Here is a 19197-nt window from a genome sequence, read left to right as displayed (position 1 = left end):
TTACACTATCTTTACCCTGAATAAGCATTCAAATAATATTACTCCCTTAACAAGTGTTAGACTAGCAATTCCATCATATGTAATCGATTTAGTAAATTGGGCAACATGACCACTAATATTTTGGAAATCAGATTGGATTGTGCCAATTGGTACAATCGGATAAACCTATAATCATCGGTGTCATGGTACACTTATTGCTAATAGAATGACTTGTTGCACGCTTTCTTTCTTTATTTTTATATATTTCTTAAAACCACCTAAAGACTTCAAGCTTTTTTTTTTAAATAATCAAATTATTCTTTATTTTATATAAATAATACATTCATATCAAGCTTTTTTTAAATAATCAAATTATTCTTTATTTTATATAAATAGTACATTCATATAAAATTTAAACCATTGTTGCAAAAGTCGTTAGGCGCTTTCTAGTCGGTTGATCGGGAAGTTGAGAGTACTCGATCTAGGTGGAGAGTACTCGGACATGTTAAATTATAAAGAAATTAGTTTTCGGAAATTAAATATATGTCAAATAACACAAATTTACTAATATTTATAACAAAATACGTGAAAATGATATCCATTTTTTAATATGATAGACGTACAAATAATGTTTTATTATTCTTTAAGTCAAACTCGGCCCAAGTTGACTTACTAGATCTGATTCTGACTGAGGTTGACCGCGTTTGATCGATTCCGAATAATTAGGCGGAGTTGAAGAAAGACGTCTCGGCAACCTACCTTGTAGCAAACACTCGGGAAGTACTCGAGCTCGTTTACCTGCTATCCTTATGTAATTTGCCCTATTGATTGAAATGAAACACCAGTAGGTAAAAAAAATGATATTATCTTTCTAAATTCTAAACCAACTTTTTATATAGAAGTTGGTTAAAAAAATCATCTACCTTTGAAAAATCAAACTCATATGTCTTTTTTACACCTTTCCAAATTGATATCTTGGAACTTAGTGATGAAAGCTCTATCCAATATCCATGAAAGATATAATATTTTTTAATTTTCAACAGTTATTATGATACGAGAAAAAACTATATATATTTGAAAAATCAAATTCATATAATGTCGATTTATAATTAGTTAAATAATACAAATATTTTGTCTTTTTTATACACCTCTCCAACTTGAAATCTTGGAACTTAGTAATGAAAGCATAATCCAATATCCATGAAAGAACAAAAGTTGTAAACAAAACCTTATCAAGTTAATAAGCGCAGTCTGTTGAAATGGCAGTAGATATTTTTCATTGATATTTTAAAAATTACTAACTTATTATAATCTTGTCTATCGTTTTAGTACATATCACGTATTTTTAACGTGATATTTAATTATTGAATTCAAAGATACATAAAAAAATAAAATAAACATATTTTCACACCTGTAATTAAAATTATTTGCATTTTTTCTTCACAATTATTTTGCATAAGAGTAACATAAGGATCATCAATCACATGGGATTGGAAATCCTAATAAAAAATTGAAACACATGGAAAAAAGTTTGGGTTGGGTAAGAATCAGATTGTCAAGGATTAACAAATTATTTGGGGAGTAAACTTTAAAAATAGTCCCTGATGTTTGGTTAATTTTGTTAATTTAGTCTAAAATTCAAACCTCTTAAAATTGTGTCCATGTGGTTTCAATTTTGTTGTCATTTTCATTCAAAATAAAAAACTGGTCAAATTTTTCAGTTTTTTTTTTTTTTTTGTCTTTTCCTCCCTTTTAATGAAGGGCAAAATAGTCATATTTTTTTAATTTGTTATAATAAAACGTTAAAAGACTATTTTGCCATTCATTAAAAAGGAGGAAAAAGACAAAAAAGTTGGATATTAACTGAAAAATCTGACAATATTCTGATTTTGGATGAAAATTGCAACAAAATTAAAACCACAAGAACCCATATTTAAAAGGTTTAAGTTTTAAACTAAAATGTGAAAAGTAAACAAACCTCGGGACCATTTTCACAGTTTACTCTTATTTGGGAGATACGTTGTCAACTTTGGGTTTGTTTTTGGGCCGAAATTGGCCCACTATACCTTAACTTGATTGGCGCGAACCAAACGATTACCATTAACAAGTCAGTAACTTGTATACTAGGAACCGATTCAGGTTAGAAAAAAATCATAGATTACAAACCGGTTTGGCGATTACCATAGGTTAATATAACCGGTGAAACGGTTATTATGGGCAATACAATTAGCTGTCTTCAAACGGTTCTGTAGCTTTTTACACTTGCTTTTTGAGTTTATTTTATATAATTTCTTTAAAACTCTGGTTTTATTCTTTTATTAAAAAGACTAAGTGCACTTTACATCAATATCGCAGGTAAGCGAGCAACAAGCTGCGCCGCTACCCCTTTCTGAATAGCAAACCATAGCCTATTAAAGACAAACCCCTGCCCCCTTGTTGATGAGCAACTGCTGTGGACAACCTTTTGGACCCTAGTCAACAAACGGATAGCTTCTGGAGCTAAGGAGCCAAAGGTATCGAAGGCGAAGGGGACAGATGCATGTTGGTTATCAGGACATGCTTTAGCGTGTTTATCCACCTTTTTTTATTCCGCTTTCCTTATAGCTTGTCCTGCTACAAACCCGCTTTCCCTTAAACCAGCTAAGGGGGAGACTCCTGTGAGATCCACACCAGCATGTTCCCCTCCCGCCCAGCCAAAGACGAGCAGATCCGCTGGTCTCAATGTAGATCTCCCTTCCATGGGGTCTGTAAGGAAATTCACAGGGGTCTCCTTCTTGGCAGAAATCCCCGCTCTCCTCAAGATGTCCCCCGAAACATCCCTCACCCAGTCATGCCGATATTTGAAACAAGGGAGCTTCTTACAATGAACAACATGCTCCTCGTATCTATCCATGCATGCATTACGGCAGATTGGACAGGTTTCGTCGAATTATGTTTTTGGTACGGAATTATGTTTCTTTACTTTTAACTTTCAAAAAGTTAACGAAAATTGAACTCTATTGAGTTTATTTTATATATTAGTATTTAATTGATTGTTTTCACTTTTTTTAACTTAAAAAAAACGGTTGTAAAACCGATTATCTCGGTTAACTGGTTTGGTTACTAACCTAGGGTTGTTTGTTTAGCTCTTAATAGTTCAGACCTTTTATTGGTTCAGCACTTAACAGTTCAGACTGTTTGTTTCGCAAGCAAATGTTTGAATGTTTCAGACATTTGACTCTGAATGGTAAAGCATTATATTAAGTGTGAATAGTTAAGACCTCTTATCTGAATTGATCAGACACGGTTAAGCATTATACTGTCTCTTAATGGTTCAGACCTCTTACTGGTTCAACACTTATTCATTCAGAAATTGCTAAACAGCCACATAGTCAGTTAAGATTTCTTGAACCGGTTATTAAATAAAAGAACCTACTATTGGCCTAACCGGTTTTGACCAAGTCAACCTATAACTAGTTCGTTTAATAACCGGTATAATAAAAACCGGTGAACCGGTTTGTGCATAGATATAAATTATCAAACAACCTGGGCTTATTTCTGGATCAAAAAAGTGGCCCACGTTATAGACCCAACAAAGAAAGTGCTTTGAGTTGGTTTAACACACGATTACTTCGAGCCCGAACAATTCGGGTTAAAGTTCCATTTCAAAAAAGCAATAAAGTAACCAAAGGTGGTACCATACATGCCATCTTCTTCTCCCACAATTCATATTTTGCAATACCAACGCGGGAAAACTGAAGAAAACTATCTAAGGAGCTTGCTTGTTTCCACACCACCTCACCTCAAGGTATTATTATTAAAGATGAGCTTCTGATTCCATTCGGTTTAATTCGTTTTTTCATTTTTCTTATACTTTAATTCAAATGGATCAAAGATTAGATTCATAGATCTTCTTAAGAAACAATAGTTTTATTACTATATTTTGATGTTATCAGATAACTGTACTGTTAGGCTTCTATAATCATCATTCATCTACCATCATTTGTAGTTCTTTAAACAATTGTTTTAATGATTTTTGTTCTGATGAAGTGTTTTGCTATAGGTGGGATTTACTGGGTACGGTTGTTGTTGTGATGAAGTGTGAACCAGTAATAGTTTAAAGAGTAAAATGCTATTTTTGTCCCTGAGATCTGGTCAGTTTTGCGAATTTCGTCCAAAAGTTTGTTTTTTCGCATATGGATCTAAAAGGTTTGAAATCTTGCCATTTTCATACGACTCGTTTACTCCATCCATTTTTCTTCGTTAATTCAGGGGTACTTCTGTCTTTTTTTTGTTTTTTAAATGGTTTTGAATACGTGTACATTATGCTAATTGCTAGTACATAAAGTAAAAAAAAGACCGAATTGCCTTTTAAATTAACAAAAATGACAAAATGACAAACATACCCCTGACTTAACGGAGAAAAATGGATGGAGTTGACGAGCCGGTGAAAATGGCAAGATTTCAGACCTTTTGAATCCAGATGCGAAAAAACAAACCTTTGTACGAAATTTGCAAAACTGGCCAAACCTCAAAGACGAAAATGACATTTTACTCTAGTTTAAAACTAAAATTTATATATTAAGCACATATTTGACCTGTTCATTTTTGTTCAATTTGCAGTTAATGTTGTTGGTCAATCAGAATACCAATTCTGTTTCTTTGAAACTGAATACTAATTTAACTTACACATAGACAACCACTTTAAAATCGCCATCGACTAATGAACTCAATGTGTTCTTTCGATCCTGAAATTTGGCTTTATCTTCTTTGCTGGCATCTTGTAGACTATTTCTACTTTCGGTTTTTGTTCTTTGTTTGTAATACTAATACTAATAAGAGTAAATTGCCATTTTAGTCCCTGAGATTTGACCAAGATTGCCAATTTAGTCCAAATAGTTTTTTTCTTGTCATTTTAGTCAAAATAGTTTTGTTTTATGCCATTTTCGTCCTTGATTTTTGTCATTTTTTGCCATTTTCATCGACCACCACCACCAACTCCCACCACCCATCCCATCACAACCTTCTATCATCGCCACCATCTGCCTGCACCGTCACCACTCATCCACCCACCCCACCACCTTCACCACCCAGCGTTTCCACCACCACCGGCCACTTTTCCACCACCCACCTCATCAATCAACACCACCGCCATCATCGTAAAACCAACAACCACCGCAATCATCTTCACTGTAAACCGGTACAACACCATCCCCATACCATCACACCTGCAAAAAAAGAAAGGAAAATGTGTTTGACCAAAATTCACCTAAGGTAACTAAATTTTTTGAACGGAGTTAGTGGGTTGGATGAAAATGGCAAAAAATGATAAAAGTCAGGGACTAAAATGGTAGAAAACAAAACTATTTGGACTAAAGTGACAATTTTGGTCAAACCTCAGGGAATAAAATGGAAATTTACTCTACTAATAATCATATCTCAACCTAACAATGATTTAAATCACAGTGTCCATAATCATGGTGTGCATTAGGAAGAAGAATCCAAAAATTCACACACAAGAACACAAGCTATGCTCAAATGACACATTTCGAGAATCAACCAAACTCCAAACCCATGCGCCGCGCTCTATCTCTAGATCCGGTTTCAAGACTTTTAAAAAAGAAAGCGAGAATACTGAAGATGGTGAATTTGCATTTGCTATTACTTTATGGAAAGAAGAATTGCTTAATCATGATAACTGCACATGGTTATCAATAGGTGATGCATCATATCCATCATCATGTTCCAAAGATAATGGTTTATCAAGTTGCATGGATCTTAAAATAGATGCATGGTTCATTTCCTTATTATCAACAGACTCACCAATACATGATACATTTTTAGATACTAAAACCACATTCTTCGACGGGTCGCGTGTGAATCCAATGGAAGAAGCGTCTTTAATTCTTGATCAAAGAAAAGTATTGGATGAATACATTGTTTTTCAAGAGCATTTAGAGGAGGAAGAAGTTGTTTCATCACTTTCATGGCTGGAGAATGAGTCATCTAATGGTCAAACTTTAGATAAAAAGTCAAAGTCAAAGTCAAAACGGGCCTATTTTGATAGCGGCGACGATGAGCACTCATTGTTTTCTTCTTCTTTTAGCTCTGATTACTCATCAGAAATCATGGATTTGGAAGACATTGGTGTCGATGAGCCGCTTTTCTGGCCGTTTAATTCGGCATCTGATTGGGGTTCAGAATATAAGCAGGATTTCCTCATTATGTCCCCTTGTAAGAAAGATGGTAATTCGCCAAAAGGCAAGAACATGGTAGCGGAAGAAGTTGACCGTTTGACCGAAAAATATGAGAGAAAGCATAAAATAGTATTGGAAGATCTTTTGTTGGTTGATAAGTTAAATGTAGATGGTGTGATCATTGAACAAGTATTGGGGCTTGGTGAGTTTGATGGACATGAGGGTGTTGAATATGAGTTCAACATAGATCACTTCTCTATTGTCTAGATTTCATCACTTGTTTTTATAGATCAATACATTTGTTGTTTGTATATTTTTCTGAAAGTTTAGATAGAAGTTTTGTTAAATTGATCAACACGATTTCACATATGTTGAACAAGATGAGTTCGACAAAGATCTTGTACTTGCTGTGGGTTTTATAGCTTCGCTGGCTCTATTCTATAATCATAGAATCTTCTGCCGTTCAAAAAAAAAAAGATAGAAGTTTTGTTAAAGTAATCAACACGATTTCACATATGTTGAAAGTAAAAATATTTATCAGTTTTATTGACTCATTGATATTAAACCGAACTATTTAAGAGCTTAAGTTGATAGCTTGACAAGCTTTTATGATGCAAACTCAAGCTCGACTCTTAAAAGATTCGAGATCGACTCGAACTAGACTGTAAAACTCATTATCATTTATAAAACTTTTATGTAATAACAACAATAAAAATTTTTGAATAAGAAAGAGTTTAGATAAGTCTAGGAATAATAAAATCAACTTTAGTGGGTGGTGTAGTGGTAAACGCCTAATTTTACCCAAACAAAGGTGTCAAGTGTCATGTTTATATTGTGCTTTCATTGGTTCTACGACCCCGTCATAACATCTTAAAGGCCACATGCCTCACACAAGCTCTAATTTACCTGATTTCATTAGTTAGTACGGTATTGACATGTATCATGAGTATTTCAATAAAAAGTTCTCATGTTTATACAAAGTTGTAATATGACAAATGTGTTACCTTCACGTGTTCGATTCGTTGCAACGGTTAGATAATGCAAGTTATAACAAAAGTTTTTAGATAAGAACCAAATCGCTAAAGAAACTTCAGTTATCATGTTTGAAATGTCTTCTTCAAAAATACAAACACAGGACTAAACTGATCACGAATTCGCATAGTCAAATTGGTACCTATAATTAAGCAAAAACAGGTTCTTTTATTATCACATGTTAAATTTGAAGTTGGGCTGGTTAACCTACAAAAACTGAAACACTTTTTTATAGTTTGAAAGCTCTTTATAATGAGTTTGAATATAATTACAGAAGTAGGCAAAAGATCAAATACAAATAATCTTAACATACTAAACATACAAATTGAAGGAAAACCCAAAAAGACAAGGTGACATTTTTGTAATTACCACCAACTATCAAAGTTACAACCAAAAATACCTAAAAAAACACAAATTTTTTTTTAACATTTTTTATTAAAAAATCGCTACATTTCGTTAGCAAAAAAAAAAAAAAAAAAAAAAAAATTTTTTTGGCTGCTACTAAAAGTAGCGATTTTTTAATAAAAAATGTTAAAAAAATAAAATAAAATAATTTGTGTGTTTTTTTTTATTTTTTTAGATTTTTTTAGGTTTTTTGGGGGGTTTAGTTTTTAGCATTTTAGCTTGGATGAGGGGGAGGGGGGGGGGGGGGGGTTAGGTTTTTTTTAGGTTTTTGGGTGTGGGGGGTGGGGTGGGGGGGGGGTTAGGTTTTTTTAGGTTTTGGGGGGGGGGGGGGGTAGGTTTTTTTTAGGTTTTTGGGGGGTGGGGGGGGGGGTTTAGGTTTTTTTTGGGGGTGGGGGGAGTGGTTAGGTTTTTTTAGGTATATTTATAGAGTAACTTTGATAGTTATTGATAATTACAAAAATGTCACCTTGTCTTTTTGAGTTTTCCTTCAATTTGTATGTTTAGTATGTTAAGATTATTTGTACAAGAACTTTACCTTAGAGAAGTAATATCATTTCAATAACAATCCAACTTCTGAGATGGGATTGAACACCCCTAATCCTATGGAAGTTCTTTATTTATGTTATCAAAGTTTAAGGTATTTTTATTCCTCTAGGAACAACAGGAAAAAAAAGCCCATAAAGCCATAACAGTAGCCATTGCATTATGAAATGACATAGAAGTAATCCTTCCAGTTTCATATACAACTTCAATAGATCTTGAGCAGGTGTAGATGAGCTTTTGGAAATATAAAGATTAATTAAGTAAACAAGTGGAAGAGCGTGTGCAATGCCAATAATAAAGCCAACCGTAGATAAGAAAATCACCTGTAAAGAAAGAATTATTCACATTACTTCAATGGCAGAAGCCATTGTACTACAAGTCTTTTAGGAGCTTTTACAAAGAGTATGGTTAGTTTTCAAACAAAATGAATAAATAAATAAATACTGTACAAAAAAAGTCAAAACAAAAACCAAATAAAAAGTTATCTCTGTACTTAATATGACTACCTGTGCTTATTATGGTCTCCATCCATATACCAGAGCTCTAAAAGGTAACTAAGACTGACCCATTGAGCCAACCGGTTGCCACGTCAAGGAAAAAACAAAATGAAAGGTAAAAATTTTAATTAAATATGTGAATGTCTTGCACGACCAGGTTGTCTACACGAACAAGTTCGCAACCAATTGTGGAAAGATTATTTAATTCTTTTTTTCTTTTCTCTGTTATTCAACCTATTTTTTATAATATCTAACTCTTTTTATTCTTTTTATTATTTAACTTCCATTATTTATATAATAAAATATTAGTTTAGGTTGGGTTGTGAATGTGAGTGAAAAATTAAATTAAGTTGGGTTGTGTAGGTGAAAGAGAGAAAAATTAGTATTTTATTAAAAGATTGGGTTGAGTTGGGTTATAATAGTGGATAGTCTAAGGCTTTCAACAATCTAGCACAACTCAAAAGAAAACAAATGGCATATAGAATAGTTAATAGTTGTATATAACAAATATTTTGGAATTTATTTTCTAAAAAATGACAAAAATAGTGATTTGAACCTTGTGTACGCCATTTATCACATATTTTTCACCAGGTTTACTATTTGGAAAAAAAAACAAGATTTCATCACTATTCACCAACCACTCACATTCAAACCGGCAAAATTTATAGCTTTATGTTATCATATAAAGTGCATCTTCGTTTGTGACTAAGGTGCTGTTTGTCTTTGCAAACATAAACTGTCTGCAAGCGGTTTGCAACTGAAGATGTGGTCTGAAGCTATGCAAGCTGAAAATATAAGACTGTTTGTTTATATAAGTTGATACTGTCTGCATAATTTGAAAATATATAACTGTCAAACACCATCATATCCCCACCACCGATACCTAAAATCAAAAATTAATTTCCAAACTGAACCTCAGCAACAAAACAATCAAAACAAAACAAAATTAAAACCATTACATCACCAAAAAAAATCCTAAAACCTCTTTTCCAACAAACTCATCATCATAAATAAGATGCAGAAAACCCTAACAAACGACATAAAATGAACTGAATGAGAATAAAGAAAAGGAAAAATCCTTAAAAGTGTCACGATTCTACATATAGAGTACAAATAAAACGTTATGATAGATGATAAGAGACACGATGAGAATAAAGAAAAGGAAAATTGATTACTGCAACGGCGGTGGCCGGAGAACTGGCGGTCGTCAGAAAACTGGTCGGAGGAGGAGGAGGAGGAGCGGTGGCGATGTGGGAGGGGCTGATGTTTTAAGCATATACGAGGGAGGAGTCAGGGCTGTAAACGAGCCGAGTCGAGCCGAGCTAGACCAAGCTCGAGCTCGGCTCAAACTCGATTCAAGCTGGCTCGGCTCGAGCTCGAATTTCAAATCGAGCTAAGATTTGAGGCTCGAGCTCGACTCGATTAGAATTCGAGCTAGCTCGGCTCGGCTCGATCTAGCTCGAATTAACAAAGAACCGCAAAATTTACTACTTAAAAATCCCGTAAAAATGAATTTCTTCGTGGACTAAGGGCCACAATTGTCATTTAATTTAACCAGATGGCTAAATATGCAAGTATAAATAGTTAATTCAATTTGTGCATTTTCTTTATCTTCTTTTATAGTGGAGATACTCCCTTAGTTTTTGTTTTCTAAGCAATGTGGGACAAAAAAATGAAGTATGTAAACCTTATCGAGCCAGCTCACGAGCCGAGCTAGGCCAAGCTTGAGCTCGGCTCGTTTACAAATCGAGCCGAGCCGAGCTGGCTCGTTTACAACCGAGCCAATTTCGAGCCGAGCTTTCTTCGAGCTTTTTTCGAGCGAGTTTCGAGCGAGCTGCGAGCCACGAGTTTTTTGAACACCCCTAGGAGGAGTATTTAGGGTTTTTGTGAAGATGTTTTAAGAGGAGTTCCATATCTTATTTTTTAAGATGAAAAAAGTTGAGTTCATATCTGTTTAAAAAAAAAAAAAAACAAACAAACAGTCTTAAAGGGTTAGTCTGCACGCCTGCAGACATCAGCTCCCTGAAATGTTTGAAGAAAAACCAAACATCTCCTAAATGAACTTTAATTTGGATTTATAAGGCCCAATTAGGAAAACCGACTCATGCCCTAAGTCTAGTTATACAAGATTTCCAACCGATGGATTAACAACCTTGACAAAGTTTCTCATGTGATGCATTACATAACATGTTTTATTTACGAGTCAAATATGACTTTTGCAAAATTCGCATACAAAGTCCGCCGATTGCAAGAAAACTAAATCACCCAATCAAAATTAAGCAAATATGCCCTCACGAGTTTGCTTGGGTGGTTAAGGGGTTTTGCCTTAGGCTTTCCTCCTGTGGAGGTCTTCGTTCAATCCCTACTATGTGAAAATCATGTAAATACGGTGAGCATCATTGGGATGGATTCAAAGTTCAGCTAAGAAGATCAGGTTTGTCTTAATGGCAGCCCCTGGGGCAAGTCGGACTGATGCCTTGAAAAAAACAATAAGCAAAAATGCCAAAAATAACTTAAACCAAATAAATAATTTCAATAACTCAAAGCGAGCAATTTAAAAGTACATAAGACTTAAGAAAACAAATCTTAAGATAATACAAACCTGCTCAACCGTTTGAACCGGTCGAACCAGATTTACCGCTAGTACATAAGACACACCGTATTCGGCTTTTACCAGCCTTTATCGTACCGGACTCATGTCCGATATCCGGTTTAACAGGTATAACCGGCCGGTTCATACCGGTATTAAAAACATTGCTTATAGCACTAGTGGTACTTTCGAATGCAAAATATGCGGAAAAAGATTTCAAAGTTTTCAAGCACTATGCGGCCACCAGGGAATCCACATGAAGGTTGATCACATTAACGAACGAACCTTGTTAACTCTGAATATCTTCGCTCCAAAGGTGGCGTTGCACCGATTATATTATATATAATAATATTAAAGAAAAGAAGATGCATATTGTTATACATCTGATACATGTTTTACAAGTTTATCAATTTTTTGTTATTTATTCTATTTCGTCATTTAGTGTAAACTTTTTTTGAATATTGTTGTACTTGTACTATACATTTGATTCATGTTTTACAACTTTATCATTTTTTGTCTTTTCTTCTATTTCGTCATTTAGTGTAAAAATTTTCTGAATATTGTTGTACAATACATTTGATTCATGTTTTACAAGTTTATCAATTTTTTTATCTTTTATTCTATTTCGTCATTTAGTTTAAACCTTTTCATTTGCAACCGATTTAACTATTGTATATTTTTCTCTAATTTTAACCAAATTACTTTTCTACCCTTGAATAGTTTTTTTAACGACACGTTAATGCCGTTTTAGACATATTTTTTATTTTTCATTTTCTTACTATAACGAGTGTGGCAAAGATTTTTTTAGTTTAATTTTTTTAACGAGAACACCGATACTATTTTGAACATATTTTTTTGAACTTTTTTTGCTATAACAAGCGCGATGAAACCGACCAAGTAGCATAACTAATTAATATATCATTTTAATTAATTTTACAAATATATTTATCGGTTGTAATGGTGTGCTATACGTTCTGAATTCCAACCGCGTCCCTGCGCTGTGCAGGTAACTACGACCCTAGTTACTAATAATAGAAGGAATGAATAGTAGTTTTAATATTATAATATATATATATATATATATATATATATATAGGGTAGGGATATGGTAAAAAGTGTTTAAAATGTGAGAAGGGTAAGAAGTGTTTTAAATCATTGGATATTTGATCTAATGGTTGAGATCAATATGGTATAAAAATGTAAATTGTGTTTTACTTAGAAGGACCTTATGTAAAATTGAAGGGCAATAGTGTCTTTTCAAATGTTTCAAATATGGTAACCGTATCCTACACAACCAAAACCCCCATCATTCTCCTAAAAACCAGCGACTTTCCTTCAAAAGTTGATTATCCGATTTCCTTGATTATTAACCCTTGATAAAACACTATTTGAAGATATAACACTATGAACCAGAAAATCAAGATGTCTGTACAGAATATAACACTATTGATTGGGGATAAAACACTATGAACCAGAAAATCAAGATGTCTGTACAGAATATAACACTATTGATTGGGGATAAAACACTATGAGCCAGAAAATTAAGATGTCTGTACAAAATATAACACTATTGATTGGAGATAAAACACTATGAAAGGAAAATTAAGATGTTTGTACAGAATATAACACTATTGATTGGGGATAAAACATTATACATCTAAATATAAAAAAAAAAACAACTTTGTTCATGATAAAACACTAAAACAACAACTTACCCTAAACAATTCAATGTATAAAACACTACATAAACACAAAATCAAAACATACTAACACCAGAATCGCAGAAGGTTAACAACTGATGCGTAGATGAAAATCTTATTGGATCTTGCAAAAAAATACAAATTTCGAATCAATCCCTAAAAAATCTCATTGCCAGTTTTTTTGCAGTTATCTTGGAAATCAATTAATTGATAAGAATGGAAAATTACTAATACACCCTTTTGAATTAATTAAGATAAAAGACACTTGTCATTCCCAAATTATTTCTCACACTTCTCACAAAAGTTGAACTTTGTACAGGATCCTCTACCTATATATATATATATATATATATATATATAGAGAGAGAGAGAGAGAGAGCGAGAGAGAAAGTATAATGTACTTCACGCCTTAACGTACATTAACGTACTTCACGAAATATATAACATGCGTAATTATTTTTTTGACCAAAATAACGTGCGTGATTTTGGATCCCATGCGTGATTATGTGGTTCCATGCGTGATTATATGTTCCATGCGTGATTATACCCCTGATCCAACGGTTACCATTGTCTCCTACGTGAAGTATGATAAGCCGTGAAGTATGTTAACCTTTCTATATATATATATATATATATATATATATATATATATATAGGGGAAGGTTCATTTGAGAAGAAAATTTTATTAAGAATAAAAAGAACAAAAGGGTACAATTGTAAAACATTAAATAGTTTTTTTCTCATCTCATTTATTATTATGTTTGACTAATTAATTAGTCATTAAGACCATCATCTTCTACACTAAAAAATTTTGCCTACACACGTCAAAAGTTATCCTACACATTTCGAAATTTATCCTACACATATTGAAATTTATCCTACACAAGTCGTAATTTATCATACACGCATCATATTTATCCTACACTATAAATGAATTTTTATTTTTATTTTTTGAGAAAAATATGTATCTTAAAAATAAGTTACAAATTTAATATAGTTAGTTATTAAAGATGAAACTACAAATTAATGATGTATGTAAGTTTACCAATATACCCTTATAGTTACATTAAGTACAAATATTAAATGAAATCTAATGAAGCATTCCTATTGGTTGAAATTTCTTCTTTTTTCTTCTTACAAAGAATTTCTTCTCATTTGAACTCTCCACTATATATATATATATATAATACCCTAATTATTTTAATAATACAAAAATAATTATTATATTTAATTTTTTACTTGAATACATTTTCAGATTTTTGTAACTTTAAAGATTTTTTTTTTGTATTACGGGTTGGGATAGTGTCAACCGATATCAAACCGGTACTGGTATCGAAAATACCGGTACGGTCCTGTTCAGTATTCGTACATGAAGATAAAAACCTGCACCAACCTGGTGCAGAAAACGCCAAAAGTTAGTACCGAATTGATATTGAATATCTTTTGGTTCGGAAAATTCGATACTGTTACCCGTACCATTTGCTTATCCCTGATCACGAGTACCGTACGAACAACAACGGTATCGTACAACCTTTTTTGTTGATTTTCTTCAACTTTTAATAATTTCTTATTTTTTTCAACGGCCACACAAGAAACCATAAAAACTATATATACATATACATATACATATACATATACATATACATATACATATACATATATATATATATATATACCACTCATAGACTTCATTCTCTCAATCCCCACCCACATACACACACCCTCACATTAGAGTATACATTCAAGCATAACCATGAATACAGAGATGGGGAAAACAGTTACAGGTTCTTATAGCCAATGTTTTAAAAACCGGTTTTTAAGTCATGCTGGTTTGGGCTCTAAAATGGTTCAACTGGTTGAATCGGGTTCTATCGGGCGGTTGAGCCGGGTTACTTGTTAACCCTATAAATTCCATAAAATACAAGTTCATCTAAAAAAACAATCCAATCTTAACTAGGATTTATGTACCTCATCATAGTTTTATTTAATCGAGCCGGGGGTCTCACTGGAAGCGGCCCCTCTATTCCTATGGGATAGAGGTAAGACTGTCTAAATCTTACCTTCCTCAGACCCTACCTTAGATTTGCTATTGGTGGGATTTACCGAGTATGATAATGATCATAGTTTTATCTAAAATCAACTATTTTTATTGTAAACTATTAAGTATTTTAAGAAAATTTTTATTAGTTATAAACAATATTGCATTGTACCAGGTGAGTAACAGTTTCAACAACTATGAAATATTGGAATAGAATACATTAGGTAATTACCGGAAACATTGGAAGATAAATATTACCTTAATATTGTATGTTATTAAAATTAAGAAAACAAATCTTAAGATAATGCAAACCGGTTCAATTGTTTGAACCGGTAGACCCGGATTTACCGCCGGTACATAAGATACCGTATTCGGCTTTTACCGGCCTGTATCGTACCGGACTCATGTCCGATATCCGGTTTAACAGGTATAACCGGCCGGTTCATACCGGTATTTAAAACATTGCTTATAGCACTAGTGGTACTTTCGAATGCAAAACATGCGGAAACAGATTTCAAAGTTTTCAAGCACTATGCGGCCGCCAGGGAATCCACGTGAAGGTTGATCACCTAACGAACGAACCTTATTAACTCTGAATATCTTCGCTCCAAAGGCGGGGTTGCACTGATTATATTATATATAATAATATTAAAGAAAAGAAGATGAATATTGTTATACATCTGATGCATGTTTTACAAATTTATCAATTTTTTATCTTTTATTCTATTTCGTCATTTAGTGTAAACTTTTTCTGAATATTCTTATAGTTGTACTATACATTTGATTCATGTTTTACAAGTTAATCAATTTTTTATCTTTTATTCTATTTCGTCATTTAGTGTAAACTTTTTTATTTGCAACCGGTTTAACTATTGTATTTTTTTCTTTAACTTTAACCAAATTACTTTTCTACCCTTGAATAGGTTTTTTAACAACACGTTAATACCGTTTTAGACATATTTTTTATTCTTCTTTTTCTTTACTATAACGAGTGTGGCAAATGTTTTTAGTTTAATATTTTTTAACGAACACACCGATAGTATTATGAACATATTTTTTAACTTTTTTTTGCAATAACAAGCGCGCCGAAACCTACCAAGTTTCTATCGTTTCTTTTTCGTTTACCTTATCTTTACCTTTGTTATTTACTATGTCATTTTACCTTGTGTTATTATTTTGATGTTCAGAGTCGAGTTTTTTTTTTTTTTTTTGAATAGTAAACTTTATTAGAACACCGGGCAAGCCCTCAAATCAAGGACCGCCACCAAAGCCACTTACAACATGTAAAGAGGATTACGACCATTTCCATTCTATACAAGAAAATTTATGTAACACCCCATGTTTTCAAAAGTCAAAGTCAAAGTCAAAGTCAAGATTGACTTCTTTGACTGTAATTAGTCTCTTTTATGTTTTATTTGTTGTATTATGTGAAGTAAGTGTTAATAATCAAGGGATCAAAGTAATCGAATATTTATCGACGTAAAACGCTTTACGACAGTGAATAGTAGGAAGTAACAATGCGATAAAGTCAATCAATCAATAATCAAGCTAATCGAATCATCATTGAACTCGAAACTCGAATTATGCGACTTTGGTATTATTATACGTGTGTGTGCGCCTTATGTGTTACCTGTGCGTGTTTACCTTATGTTATGTATGATGATCAGTCGAATCGAAACTCGAAACTCAATCTAACTCAATCGAAATCGAATTATGGTAAATGGTGGTGAAAAGATAGTGTGAAATATAGATGCTTGTATGTAGATATAGTGGTTGGGATTAAAAGTAATTTGAATAGGAAACTCAATCGTATCCGTATCATCCTCAATCGAAATCGAAATATCAGAAATCGTCGCACCGAACGCTCGAAACAGGCTGTTGATCGATCAGGCTTTCAGCCGATCGAACAGCCCAGCCGATCGAACAGACCGTCCGATCGAACAGGCTGTCCGATCGAGATGCCTGGCCGATCGGCCAGCGCTTTCCTCTTTGGAAAGTCTATAAATAGCCCTGTCATTGTCATTCTTTCCACTTTTAGAAACTCTCTGACCGACCAGCTCGTGTTTAACCTGACTAAACTACTCACCGGCAAGTGAACCGGTCGACTCTAGCACAGAAAAGTAAGTCCGGATGTCGAACCCACAAGGACTCTAATGAATTACGTTAACGACTTTATTTAGATTAGACACTGACACGACTAAACAATTGTTGTATTTTAAAGGGGGTTTTACTAAATTCCTAAAATTGCAATTAAAATGAAATTAAGACTAAGACACGAACGAATACTAAGGTTTGATTCAGATGAGATTAATGACTACCTAGACTTGAATCCAGTTTAACTATGAATGGACTTCTAACGGTATTATTGTTGTATGGAGCCGGGATCGTAAAGTACTAAACCTTAAGGTATTTCAATGCTAAGACTTCCCGACCCTTCTCAGGAAAAAACCTAGGAAACCCTACAAGGCTGTTGCGAATACCGACTGTTAGATTTCCTCTCAGTCCTCTAACGACTATAAAAGTGCCCTAATACGACTATCTACCTCTCAGCACGACAATCTAAGGCAATTCTAGGTTCTAACTTGGTTTACTAGACACAAATGCAATTAGGGAACTAAAACCGACTTCTCTCAAAATCTATCTTAGTTATATATTGCACCGAGACCTAATAACTAACTCGAGCCTCTCAGCGACAAGTTAAGCAGAATATTTAATTCTAATTGTATTTTAATTACTATTTCTAAGGCTATCGGCCGATTTACTCAAAGATCACCCGAACCCGCAAGGATGCAAATAATCAACACAGATCTATTATGTGAAAGACCTTCACCAAAATCTATGTGAAATAGTAAACAATCAACAACCAAAAATAAATACGCACACGCACCAAATCAGAAACTCTAGAACACTTTACTTTCAGAAATCAATCCATAATCAAACGATAAAAACCGTAAAAGATCCAAACTTTAATCAAACTATCATCTTATCTAGGTAGTATCTAGGGTTTAGCCAAGAAACATGTTGTTCATAGTAAACAAATCAAGTTCAAAACAAGAATTCATTGGAAAAGACTGAAAACACGAAATTAAAGAAAACCGGGAGATAAAACCCGAACAATCTTCACTTCCACGCTCCAAGCTTCAACCGAATGATTCCTGCAAGCTAAATCACCTTGAAAGACTCAAAATCTGCTCTCCAAAGTCGCCTAGGGTTTCTTTTTTCGTAAGATCCTTCATAATAATGATCATTCTCCCTTTTATACAAAACCCTAGTGAAAAATAAAAGAATTTCGAACTATCAACCCGTGGCGCTACGCGACGGGTTTCCTGCTTTTCGTTGGTGTAGCGCCATCAACATCAATATCAGATTTTGCTTGTTAACTGTTGGTGCTACACGAGTGATTAGGTGGAAGTCCGTGGTGTAGCGCCAGTGACTTATTTCCACAGAATGTTGCCTTCAAAATCCAACTTTGCATGCCCAAAACTCCCAAGAATTATTCTAACTCTTTGTGACTTGCTCCAGGACATAATGTTTCAGCATCAAGCTCGTTTCCACTCAATTTTCAGCCAATTAACGTATCAAAACCTGGAAAACCGAACTTTGATCAATAGCACGTAATTCTATATAAAACTAAACTAAAAATAACGATAAACTGTACAAAATATACACGAATAAAGGATGTATTTTGCAATACATCAGTGTTCTTCACTATTTCTCAGATTTCTCTCAATCCCGGTAAGATTTCATCCTAAATCTTGTATTTTCTTGATCTATGCACATTCCTACACTTTTCTATCTTTCAAATCTTGATTTTTAACCGTGAAATCATCAAGATCTAAGTGTTCTAGGATGATGTCATCATGGATTTCTTAGAGAACTTCATGTTTTGGCTTCAATCCACCAAGAATCACTTGGATCTAGCCGATTTCCACATAAACAAACAAGGATCCATCACAGATCTGAACATTTAAACGGTGTGAAGGATTGAAAGAAGGATTTTCCAACTTTCTTTCAACTCTTTTACACTCAATGCCTTCAAACCGATAGAAACGGAGCTTGAGCCAACTCACTAATCATTCTAATAGATGTGTGGTTCAAGATTCGGATTCTATCTACGAGGTTCACCGATTTCAGGTTAAACTCTAAACTCCGTTCCGAACCGTTCACCGGCCGGACTTGGGTGATTCCTGTCCGAGCAGGGGAAACAAGTAAGAACGAAGGTTCCATGGTTCAACTC

The 19197-nt window shown here is 33.7% G+C and overlaps 1 protein-coding gene across 1 annotated transcript; it reads left to right on the top strand.

The window, feature by feature from the left end:
- Positions 1–5435: 5435 nt before the first annotated feature.
- On the top strand, positions 5436–6481 carry LOC110866138. The gene has a single exon (XM_022115440.2). The coding sequence runs from the start codon at positions 5436–5438 to the stop codon at positions 6420–6422; it is 987 nt and encodes a 328-aa protein (XP_021971132.1). The 3' UTR covers positions 6423–6481.
- Positions 6482–19197: the final 12716 nt, after the last annotated feature.

This window comes from Helianthus annuus, chromosome 7 (genome assembly GCF_002127325.2).
Source record: "Helianthus annuus cultivar XRQ/B chromosome 7, HanXRQr2.0-SUNRISE, whole genome shotgun sequence".
Lineage (NCBI taxonomy): Eukaryota > Viridiplantae > Streptophyta > Magnoliopsida > Asterales > Asteraceae > Helianthus > Helianthus annuus.
This window is presented reverse-complemented; position numbering and strand designations above follow the sequence as displayed.

Coding starts and splice junctions, on each gene's coding strand:
- LOC110866138 (XM_022115440.2), top strand. CDS start 5,436: ATGGTGTGCATTAGGAAGAAGAATCCAAAAATTCACACACAAGAACAC.